This window comes from Rhinatrema bivittatum, chromosome 6, assembly GCF_901001135.1.
Source record: "Rhinatrema bivittatum chromosome 6, aRhiBiv1.1, whole genome shotgun sequence".
In the NCBI taxonomy this organism is placed as follows: domain Eukaryota; kingdom Metazoa; phylum Chordata; class Amphibia; order Gymnophiona; family Rhinatrematidae; genus Rhinatrema; species Rhinatrema bivittatum.
In genome coordinates, this window is record NC_042620.1 from 237,024,070 (window position 1) to 237,036,364 (window position 12,295).

Below are 12,295 nucleotides of genomic sequence, written 5' to 3' on the forward strand. Positions count from 1 at the left end.
CACAGTTTCCAAACTTGTGGTCGCAAACGCTTCACTCCTTTCAGGAATTGAACTACATCAGGATGGGAGGCCAACCACTTCCCCCACACCTTGCCCCTAAAAGAACCCAAAGTGGATATTATGTACGCAGAGCAAGTTATAGGCTAACCACTTAGACAACCCCTCCTGCAAAAGGATAAAATCTGGGGCGCATCCACAGATAGGGGATCTAATCGACGTTTCAGACACCAGGACTCAAAGTCCTTCCAGACCCTGACATATGCTACAGAGGTCAAGAGTCTCTGAGCCTAGAGAAGGGTAGAAATCACCTGTTCCAAAATAGCCCTTCAGACGCAACCACCGCCTCCCAAAAGCCAAGTCGCGAGACAAAAGTGATCCTCCCGATCTGAAAATATGGACCCCTGCCACAATAAGCGGGGAAGATGGGCCAACCGGAGAGGTCCCTCTATCACAAGATACATTAGATCCGCGAATCACAGGCATCGTGGCCACTCTGGCGCCACCAGCACCACCATCCCCGGATGCAACTCTATGCACCGCAGAACTCGCCTGACGAGAGGCCTCGGAGGAAACACTTACAAGCAGGATCCCCGTCAGCCAAGGACACACCAGGGCATCCAGGCCTACCGCGCCAATTTCTCTTCTGCGACTGAAAAACCTTGTCATCTTTGCATTGGCCCGCGTCACCATAAGATCCAACTGGGGGGATACCCTATCTGGCACAGATATGATCCCAAGCTGCCAGGGACAACTCCCATTCCCCCGGATCCAATTGCTGCCTGCTGAGGAAATCCGCCTGCACATTGTCTGCACCCGCAACATGAGACGCCACTATTCCCTCGAGATGGAGCTCCACCTAGACAAACACCTGTCAAGCTTCCAGAGCCTCCGCATGACAGTTGATATATGCCACTGTTGTCGCATTGTCCAAGAATACCCAAACCATCTTGCCTTTGATCCATGGACGAAAGACCTCCAGTACCCAATCTGCCCTTGTTTCCAGGTAATTGATGGACCAGATCCCCTCCTCTGTTGACCAAAGTCCCTGGGCAGACCGCTCCCCAGCCTTTGAGACTGGTGTCCATGGTCACTACCACCCAGTCTGGAGTCTTCAGATCCATACCCTTTTCCAGGTTGGGATGCAACAGACACCACAACAGACTGGATCTGGACTCTTATAGAAGAGGTAAAGGCAGATGATAGTCCTCAGACATTGGATTCCACCTGGATAACAGCACATTCTGCAACGGTCTCATGTGCGCGAAGGCCCATGGAATCAAATCTTACATGGAAACCATGGACCCCAGAAACTGTAAATAGTCGCAGACCATTGGCACTGAAAGCTGAAGCAGACGAGACACCTCTGCTTGCAATTTTGTCAGCCTGTCCGAGGTCAAAGACACCCTGACCTGCTGGGTAACAAAGAGCGCCCCCAGAAACTCCAATGACTGGGAAGGCACCAAGTGATTCTTCACCACATTTATTACCCAACCCAGCAACCGCAAGATGTCCATAACTTGCTGGAGAGACCTCTGGCACTCCTCCTCCGTCTTCGCATGAATCAGCCAATCATCCAAATATGGATGCATCAACACATCTTCTCTTTGAAGGGCTGCCACTACCACCATCACCTTTGTGAAGATCAGAGGTCACGTGGCCAACCTAAAGGGAAGGGCTTGAAACTGGAAGTGTTGACCCAATACCATGAAACACAGAAAGCTCTGATGGTCCGTCGATTGGGAATATGGAGGTACGCCTCCATCAAGTCCATCAATGCCAAGTACTCTCCTCTGTGGACTGCCACCATTACCGTTCTTAACGTCTCCATCCGAAAGCACGTAACCCTTAGGGCCCTGTTTACCTTCTGCAAGTCGAGAATGGGATGAAACATGCCTTTCTTCTTGGGAACCACAAAATAAATGGAGTATCTTCCTTCTCCCTGCTCCTCCCTCGGGGCAGGAACGATCGTATTGAGGTTAAACAGCCTCTGCAGAGTCCTCTGCACCACCTCTCGCTTGCTTCGGGAGATGATGTGGGACTCCAGAAAGGCTTCCCTGAGAGGACGAGAAAATTCTAGTGCACAGCCATCTTGCACCACATCAAACCCAGCAGTCTGAGGAAATCTTGGCCCACTCCTCGTAAAAGCTGGATAATCAGCTCCCTACTGCTTCTATAGAAGAATGGGCAATGCTGGCTTCATTGCAAGGATTTTTCACAATGGGCCTCTTGGCCGGCATCATCCCTAGTGGGTCTGCAGGCACCTTGAAAGGACTGCTGTTGCCTCGCCAACTGCTTTACTCCCATACCGGAGGGCTTTCCTGACCAGAATCTATGTGAATCCCTAAACCAGGACTGAGGCAGAAACACCTTCATGTCAGATTTCCGATCCTCAGGCAACCAATTCCCTTTAGACTCTCCCAAAGTCTTCATCAGCTGATCCAAATCCTCCCCAAACAGGAGCTTCCCCTTAAAGGGAAGATTACACAACTGTGCCTCGAACCACATGTCTGCTGACCAATTTCGCAACACAAAAGCCTGTGAGCCACCACTGCCAAGACCATGCTCCTGGTCGAAGTGCACATCAAGTCATAAAGCACATCCATGACATAAGCCACTGCAGCCTCCAAGCGCACCGACTGCAGAGAATCCACATCCGCTGATGAGGCTTGCTTTCGTGTCTTCTGCACCCAGCATAGACAAGCTCTCTGCTTTATACTACCACAAATCATGGCTTGGAGGCTCAAAGCAGACGCTTCAAATAACTGCTTCAACTGAATCTCCAACCTGCAGTCCTGAACATCCTTCAAAGCGGCAGCCCCAGCCACTGGAATGGTCGTCTTCTTGGTCACAGCTGAAACTGTCGCATCCAACTTCGGTACTTGCAGGAGCTCCAAGGTCTCCTCCATCAAGGGGTAAAGCTCAGTCATTGCCCTTCTGACCAGCTTCCAGGAAGTCCCACGCTCAGTTCACCAACTTGCGAATCTTCTTCGGCAAGGGAAAGGGACTAGGTGGCCCCCGCAGGCCATCCAGGACCGGATTCACACTTTCATTATCCGAATCCTCCTGAGTCACCTTCACCCCCAATTCCTGCAACACCTGTGGAATAAGGGGACACAATTTCTCCTTCTTAAACAAACAAGCAGACCACCTAAGGGTCATATCCTTCTGAAACAGGGAACTCGTCCGGATCCAAATCATCCTTATTTGCATCCACGTCCACATCCAGATCGGCCCCCTGCAAATCCAAAGGATCCTCCGGCATATTATCAGAGTCTTCCCCATCCTTGGGGGTCAGCCTCCAGACCTGCTTGACCCAAACCCAGGCGTCACAGGAGATCCCCAGATCCCCCGGCAGGGGCCACCTTAGCGCTCTTGATAGCATGATAGGGCAGCCTCCCCTTCGGATGCTTGATTCCCACCCCCTTCCTTGCCAAGAAAGCCTTATGGAGGAGAACGAACTCTGGCGAAAAATTTGGGGTCCTCAGCCCCCTGTTCAGGAAGGTTGCCTTCCAAATTGCCACCCCCCATTCTGGTACCACAGGTGGCAGAGGAAGAGGGGAATCATGGGAGTCTCTGCTGACCCCAGACCCCTGTCTGTGATCCCCCTTGGGAATGGTTGACCCCTGAGACCTCCTGGGGCAACTGACTGGAGCCCTCTTCTCCAAGGACCCCTCCCATCAAGGTTCCTTCATCTCCCTCCTTGCAGCTAGAACACAGGGATCTACTGCTCAGCTGAACAGACCAGACCCCGCTGGCCGCCACAATCTGCTCTGGCGCCATTAGGCTCTAGGTGTGCTGCACCACAGGCCACACATGCGGCTGCAACCGCTGCGCCACGTGCACACCCAAGGCGCGCACGACAGGCTAGCACATGTGACTGCAATGCCATACATCGCAAACTACAAGGAAACCAGCCTGAGTGGCATGCGGGGAAACCCCGGTGCATTGGCAGTCGGCCCCCATCAAAAAGTCGTGCAGCAGCGCCAGCCCAACCTGCGAACAAAGGCAACTCAAACTGTCGATCCCTGTCAGCCCAGCTGCTACCTCTCTCACTACCCCCAGAGCGAGGGAGATGGGAGAACCCCCCCACAACCTTCCCCTCCTGAAGTACCAACAGCTCTCACTGCCACAGGCGCACTCACCACCAAACTGCTCCCCTTAAGCTGCTGTAAAGAAAAGAAAAAAAAAAATTAACAGCTTAAAGAAAAAAACAACAACAGGGTACTTCCCTGACAGGTTGGTGAAGATTCAGGAGGCGGCATCAGAGACCCTGAGGGAGCCAGACCTCCTGCTATCAAGACCTGTCAGATGAGGACGAACACCAGCCAGGTGTTTCCAACCCCCGGTCGCCCTGCTCCACCTGAGAGATGGTCTAAGAAGGAGCCTAACACCCTCAGGGAGCCTCCAAAACGTTCTTTAAACAAATTCTAAACTGTCTGTCAGACTGCAGGTTTGCACCTCCACCATCTGCTGGAGACAGAGAAATACTGAGGGCCTGCAGGTAGCACTCTCGGTTATGTAGCAGTGCCTCAAAGTTTTGTTCTCTGCCTCCATCTGCTGGTAAGGATGCAAAACCCACTTGTCTGGACTGATCTGGGTATGTACAGGAACCTCCAATTTTATGGTATCAGATTTCCAGGAGCAGAGATTATGATTTGTCATATCAATCAGAGGTGAGACGTCTTAAGGAGATAATCAAAACAGAGCAGCAAAAAGAAAAACAAAGCATATAAAATGTAAGTAAAAAAAGACAAATATAACCATTTTCATGAGTCTCCCATGTCACTGATTCCATGCACTTACTTGTTTAGTTCGGTGTTGTGATTCTTCTGACAAATTGTTATATGTATAATGAGCCTGTGTTATACCACAGAATAAAACTGCTACTACACCTGCAACCAGAAATAAATGATCCCGTTATAACAAAGTTTGCCACACATGGAATATATGCTTTGACCTGATTAAAAGACTTGGTAGAGAATCTCCTAAGTTTTATTTTTTTTTTTTATATTTTGTCGTCTGTAATACATTTTTTTAAATCTGATAATGTATGCATCTCTGTTCATCGCTCAGGCCTTCCCTGGGTTGAGCAATCAAGAAATTTTAATAAATTTAAAATGTCTGTAAGTAACACATGAATAGTCACTTTTGGGGATGGGGGTAGGGAGGGAAGTCCAGTTATCAACTGTGGTGCCCAAATTGTAAAGCAGCTTCCTAATGGAACAGGGAGAAAAAAAAAGTTAACATTATCACTTTCACCAGATCATGGGTCCCAGACTGTAGCAGGTGAAAATACGTGACTGGGCATTCTGCTGCTTACAGCTAGACAGCACTGCCTTAAGGAGGCAGGCCCCCAGCCCCCTTAGGGGCAGATGCAATACAGTACGCTCAGCCGAGCGCACTGTATAACCAGCAGTCATACATGGGATAAATAGGATCTAATCCACCCCCTAATGCAATAGGGGGATTAGCGCCTATTTAACGCACATCTGACGCGGAGTGAATGAGACAGCGCTCATCACATGCAAATGCACGTGAATGAGCCTATTACTCATTCACTCTGCATGCAAAAAGATAAATGTGCGTCTCAGACAAACTCAGCGGCCATTTTCATTACTGGCAGACAGGCAGGTTATGAAAATCGAGGTCGACTTTACCGACATCGGTCTTCATAACCGGCAGCCGCGGCGGGTTGCATTAGCAAGGAGGTGCTAGGGTCGCGCAAGCGACCTAGAGCCTCCTTCCTAGCGCAACCCCCTAATTTACATATTGCATGGCGCCCCCCTTGCGGGCGCCATGTGCACATTAAGAAAGTGGGCGCTGAAAAGTCAGTGCCCGCTTTCCGCAAAGATTATTGCATCAGCCCCTTAGTCAGTAGCACACACTCACACTGCCCTTGATAAAGCCACTACCCCTCCTCTTTACAGCAACTAGGATATGATAAGGTGGGCAGATGCACTCTGGAGCCAACTCAAGGGGGTGAATTTCCAGATTCCATACGCCTCCTTAAAAAAAAAAAAAAAAAAAGGAATCCTTTAGCCCTACCCAGAAAACGAAAAGGAAAGTGGAAAAATAGAACAAGGCAGGCAGTGAGAGTGAGAAAGAACTGAGAGGGAGAGAGACTATTTTGTTTGTCCTACACGCCCAACATCTTATAAATACTTGTTTTGTTGGCACACTGTCCTAAAGTGTTGCCAATATCTGCACTAGACTGTTAGAGCTGGGTAAAGAAAAAGCCAGGGATCCATATGGCGATTTGCCAAAAGTCACAATAAGTGTCCATGTTACAGAAGGCTTGAAACTCACAAGTTCCAGGGCTCAGACTAACAGCTAGTTTATTGTTTTCACCACCAGTCTCCTAATAAAGACACCAGATGATAATCTTTCATGTAGATCCAGCCTCATGGGTGCATTGCACTATACTTCCTTTTTCGAGTTTGAATGTTCCTGATATTTTTTTCTTTAAGTCTAGCCGTTTCTTCCTGCTCCTTTAGGTTTCTAGCTCAACTGGAGCTATGGCACCATGAACCTTCATTTGTGACTATCTGCAACTCCCACCCCAGCCATAGCTGCAACAATCCTTGGCTAAGAGCCACAGACCATGGCACTCTCTGAAACAAGGAATGAAACACCCAGAGTCTGATCAATAGGTGTCACCACTGAAGGATGGCAGATACTCCCTTTCTATCAGGGCCCATGAATACTACCTCTGCAGCATCTCCAGCCCTGGCCAGCCAACACCAGGATCTGAACCCAGGTAGTGTGCAGTGCTGCCCTTCTGCTGGCACCCGGTATTTCAGTTTCAAGGCTTTTCCAGGTTTCCTGCTCCCAGCTGCTCGCATCCCTCTGCTAGGGCTTAGCAGAGCATGTAGCATAGAGCTCCTGGAGCATGCCATACAGCATGGAGAACTACATTCCCACAGGGAAGGATTACATTATAACCAACCATGTTAAAGAAGAACTAATGTTCTTTTAGCCTATAAATATAGCCCCATGTAGCTGTAAAACCGCATCTTAAAATCTGAAGATACCAATAAAATCGCACCACAAAAGCCCACTCTCACAATAAAGACCAGTGTTACATAGCTGACATCATCAGCTAAAAGGCTAAAAATATTTCAGGCAGATGCAGTTCATCTTCATTTTTTGAAGGGGTTAATAAACATGGGATAAAGGTGAGCCAGTAAATGTAGTGTATTTGGATTTTAAGAAGACGTTTGACAAAGTCCCTCATGAGAGGCTTCTAAGTAAACTAAAAAGTAATGGGACAGGAGGCAACGTCCTTTTGCGGATTACAAACTGGTTAAAAGACAGGAAACGGAGAGTAGGATTAAATGGTCAATTTTCTCAGTGGAAAAAGGTAAACAGTGAAGTGTCTCAGGGCTCTGTACTTAGACCAGTGCTTATCAATATATTTATAAATGATCTGGAAGGGGTACGACAAGTGAGGTGATGAAATTAGCATAAGGTTCAAAATTATTCAGAGTAGTTAAATCACATGTGGATTTTGATAAATTGCAGGAGGACCTTGCGAGACTGGAATATTGGGCATCCACATGGCAGATGAAATTTAATGTGGACAATTACAAGGTGAGGCATGTAGGGAGAAATAACCCATGCTGTAGTTACACAATATTAGGTTCTATATTAGGAGCTACCATCCAGGAAAAAGATCTAGGCATCATAGTGGATAATACATTGATACCGTCTGCTCAGTGTGCTGCAGTAGTCAAAAAAAACAATGTTATGAATTATTAGAAAGGGAAGGGTGAATAAAACAGAAAATGTCAAAGTGCCTCTGTATCGACCTTGAGTACTATGTACAATTCTGGGTGCCACATCTCAAAAAAAAAAAAAAAAAAAAAAAAGATATAGTTGCACTGGAGTACATACAGAAAAGGGAGACCAAAATAATAAAAGGGATGGAACGGATCCCCTATGAGAAAAGGCTAAAGAGGTTAGGGCTATTCAGCTTGGAGAAGAAACGGCTGAAGGGAGATATGATAGGTCTTTAAAATCATGAGAGGTCTAGAATGGGTAAATAAGAATTGGTTATTTACTCTTTTGGATAACAGAAGAACTAGGGGACACTCCATGAAGTTAGCAAGTAGCACATTTAAAACAAATCGGAGAAAATTCTTTTTTGCTCAACGCACAATTAAGCTCTGTTGCCAAAGGATGTGGCTAGGGCAGTTAGTGTAGCTGGATTTAAAAATGGTTTGGATAAGTTCCTGGAGAAGTCCATTAACTGCTATTAATCACGTTGAATAGGGAATAGCCACTGTTATTACTGGCATCAGTAGCATGGGATCTACTTAATATTTGGGTTTTTGCCAGGTACTTGTAACCTGGATTGGCCACTATTGGAAATAGGATGCTGGGCTTGATGGACCCTTGATCTGACCCAGTATGGCAGTTTCTTATGTTCTTATCTTTAAAAGTGTATATATATTTTTTTTTTCACTCAAACAGTAGTCAAGAGAATGAATTTCAGTTCTTTTTTAAACTGCCTCCACTGACCCACCTGTGAAACCATAAGCTTCAGCCAAAAGGAAGGTGCTCCAGGACATCAGGAAAAACAAGCCTGTCTCCAGTAACTGGAACTCCCGCAGCTTGGTGAATTTTGTGACGTAACACACACGGTTAAGGAATGACACACGGCATCAAGCACAATTGCCCCTTGACTCACCTTCCTGCTTTCTTAAAGTAAAACTTGAAGCATGTCTTTAATAAGCTCACTCTAAAGCAGAGCACAGCACACACGCTGTGCTCCACCACCCCAAAAACTGAAAGGATATTAAAGCGGTGACTACGCCCGTCACAGCTCCCATCGCAAAGGATCCACTGAATATCCCAAGGAAATTCCCTATGGACTTAAACATCGCCATCACGTCGAAGGTGTGGCTATTGTCTCCTGCGGGCTGATATGCTACAATTGATCTAAGGAAAAAACAGAGACAATCCATTAATCAAATAAAAAAAAAAAAAAAAAGCAACCATAAAATAAAATGGATATCTAATTTTATTCTGCAATTTCCAAAACACCTGTTTATTCAGGCTCCTCCTGCTACAAAAAAGGCAAATCATTAACCACAGATTACTTTATCATAGTAGAAAGCTGCCTTGCCAAAAGTTAAAAAGCTTGGGTAAAGCACTCATTTTACGTTCATAGTCCAACCAGCTATGGGAGAGAGAAAGCACTAGGAGGAGAAAACACATTCAACTGTGGTCAGTTTAGTGCTTTGTCCAAAACTCCGTTTTTTAGAACATATTCAGCGTAATTTTCAAACCTTTTTACTGTCATAAAAAGAAAAAAAAAAAAAAAGCTGCTGAAAATTGTACCTACCCCTTCATTGCAGATTTAGGAACCCAAGCTGTGCACTTTTACTCCCAGCACAAAGACAGGGGCAGGGTAAATCCTCACATGGCTCTCATTCTGAAAGTCTGGCACATGCTTTTTGCATATCCATTCATACCTGCTTCAAAGCAGGTGCAAACACAAGAAGAACCCACTGTGTGCTGCCAGCCTAGTTTTCAAAAGGAAACCCTTGCAGACCTGTAAGTACAATTTACCCGTGTGCCTGCAACCTCAATGGTCATTCTGAAAATGTTCCTAGTTATATCAGAGATGCGGGTTCAACTGATCCATCTATGCAACCTTCATCAAAAGGCAAATGTGAAATGGAGAGATTACTTACCTGATAATTTTGTTTTCCTTAGTGTAGACAGATGAAATCAGGACCAGTGGGTTTATGCTCCCCTGCCAGCAGATGGAAATGGACCAAGCTGAAGTCACAATATATACACACTCCTGCAGTGACTCCAGCCTGCTAGTATTCTCTTCAAAAGCAACTGTGGACAGACTAGCAAAAAACTTGATTAAAAACAGGTAACCAGAACTGTACTCAACCAACAATAAACACTGAACTCACGTAAGATTCTAGGTACCCCAAGCTAGGGACTGGATGAACACTTACCAGTAATCCCCTGGGACCCAAAGCCTCACAGGAGGACTATTGACACACTAATGGGGCAGCTGAGGGCGGGAAGCTGATCTATCTGTCTACACTAAGGAAAACAAAATTATCAGGTAAGTAATTTCTCCATTTCCTAGTGTGTACTGTAGACAGATGGACTCAGGACCAGTGAGATGTACCAAAGCTGCTCCCAAACAGGGTGGGAGGCTGCCTATGGTCCTGTCCAACACCACACGTGCAAAGTCTGTGTCCTCCCGGGCCTGCACATCCAGACGATAAAACTTGGAAAAGGTGTGTAAGGAGGACCACATCGCAGCTCGGCAAATGTCGATGGGAGACAACAACCTAACCTCTGCCCTTGACACTGTCTAAGCTCTAGTGGAATGAGCCCTAACCTGAGTAGACAATGGCTTTTTAGCATCCACATACGCGGCCATGACCACCTCTCCTTAATCCAGCGAGCTATTGTCGCCCCCAAAGCTGGCTCGCCCTGCTTCCTTCCACCATGAAGGACAAACAGATGATCCGACTTTTGGAAAGGTTCAGAAACCTCCAGATACCGCACAAGTCTTTTAACATCCAAGGAACACAGGGGGCAATACTCCTCTGCGTCCCTGACCTTATCCAGGGACAGCAAAGAAATGGGCCAATTCAAATGAAACTCAAAGATCACCTTAGGCAAGAAGGATGGAACAGTTCGCAACTGCAACACCCCTGGAGTCATCTGAAGGAATGGCTCCTGGCAAGACAAGGCCTGCAACTCGGAAATGCAACACGCAGAACATTGTCTTCAGGGTTAATAACTGCAAGGAAAGGCTATGCAGTGGTCAAAATGTAGAACCTGTTAAAAAAGAAAAATCCAGCACCAGATTAAGACTCCACAAAGGAACCGGCAACCGCAAGGGAGGTCAAAGGTGCTTCACTCCCTTCAAGAAAAAGGCCACATCAGGATGGGACAATAGGGAGACACCACTCACTGTGCCTCTGAAACATGTAAGAGCCACAACCTGAACCCTTCAAGGAATTATGGCCAATCCCTTATTCAACCCATCCTGCCAAAAAAAAAAAAAATCCAGAGTAAGCAGGATTTTAACCGAAAAAGGAAGAACACCGCACTCCTTGCACCAGGCCTCAAACAGTCTCCAAACCCGCACATATGCTAGAGAAGTAGAAAACATCTGAGTGCGGAGTAAGGCAGCAATCACTGCAGAAGAATATCCACACTTCAACAAGTGAGCCCTCTCAAGGGTCAAACTGTAAGACAGAACCAAGCTGGATCCTCGTGAAGAACCAGCCCCTGCTGCAACAGATCCATGTGCAGCAGCAGGCGAAGGGGATCCTCCACCAGGAGTCTCCACAAATCCACATGCCATGAATACCTGGGCCAATCCAGAGCCACCAGGATTACCAGCCCTTTGTGGATTTCGATTCTGCAAATGACCCTGCCCAGCAAGGGTCACAAAGGAAAGGCATAAAGCAGCTCATCTTCCGGCCAGACCTGTACGAGAGCATCAATGCCCAGAGACCTCTGATCTCTCCTGCGACTGAAGAAATCGAGGAACCTTCTCATTGCGAGAAGATGCCACAGGTCTAGGAACGGAAGTCCCCGCGATCCACTATCAGCTGAAACGCCTCGGCAGACACCACCTATTCCCTAGGGTCCAGACTCTCCCTGCTGAGAAAGTCTGCTCATACATTGAATATTTCCTGCGATGTGAGAGGCAGAGATCATCTGAAGATGTACTTCCATCCATTCCATAAGTTGGTCTATTTCCTGCGACACTTGCTGGCTTTTGGTTCCTCCCTGGCGATCGATGTAGGCCACTGTCATTGCGTTGTCTCACATCACGCAGACCGCTTGACCCAGTAGTCTGAGGCTGAACTGCAAGCACGCCAACCTGACCGCTCAGGCTTCCAGGTGATTGATGTTCCAGAGAGCCTCTTCAGCTGTTCAACGTCCCTGGGCCATCAGATCCTGACAGTGAGTTCCCCAACCCTGGAGACTCGCATCTGTCGTGAGCACCAACCAGTTCGGGGAGGACAAGGAAATTCCTTCTCTCAGATAAGCCTCCTGCAACAACTACTTGGGGCGAGAGCAAATTTCCATCAGCAAGTGGATCTGAACCGAATAGTCCAGAGTCCTGAGTCTGCGAGTTCCAACAGCAATGAGCGCTGAAGAGGCGCATAGGCACCCTCGCCCACGGCACCACTTCCAGGGTTACTGCCATCAAGCAGAGCACCTGTAAATAGGGCCACACCGTCGGGCATATAGCGTTTACCAACTGACGCACCCGAGACATCAATTTCTGAATGCGAAC

At 47.3% G+C, this 12,295-nt stretch overlaps 1 protein-coding gene across 1 annotated transcript in view; it reads right to left on the reverse strand.

The window, feature by feature from the left end:
- Window positions 1–12,295, reverse strand: part of SLC9A6 (solute carrier family 9 member A6) — a 95,513-nt gene that overhangs the window by 41,231 nt on the left and 41,987 nt on the right. Inside the window, exons 7-9 of the mRNA XM_029606644.1 lie at window positions 8,799–8,940; window positions 8,525–8,630; window positions 4,804–4,892 (exon numbers count right to left, since the gene is read on the reverse strand). Of these exons, the coding sequence (XP_029462504.1) occupies window positions 4,804–4,892; window positions 8,525–8,630; window positions 8,799–8,940 (337 nt within the window). The remainder of the gene's footprint in view (window positions 1–4,803; window positions 4,893–8,524; window positions 8,631–8,798; window positions 8,941–12,295) is intronic.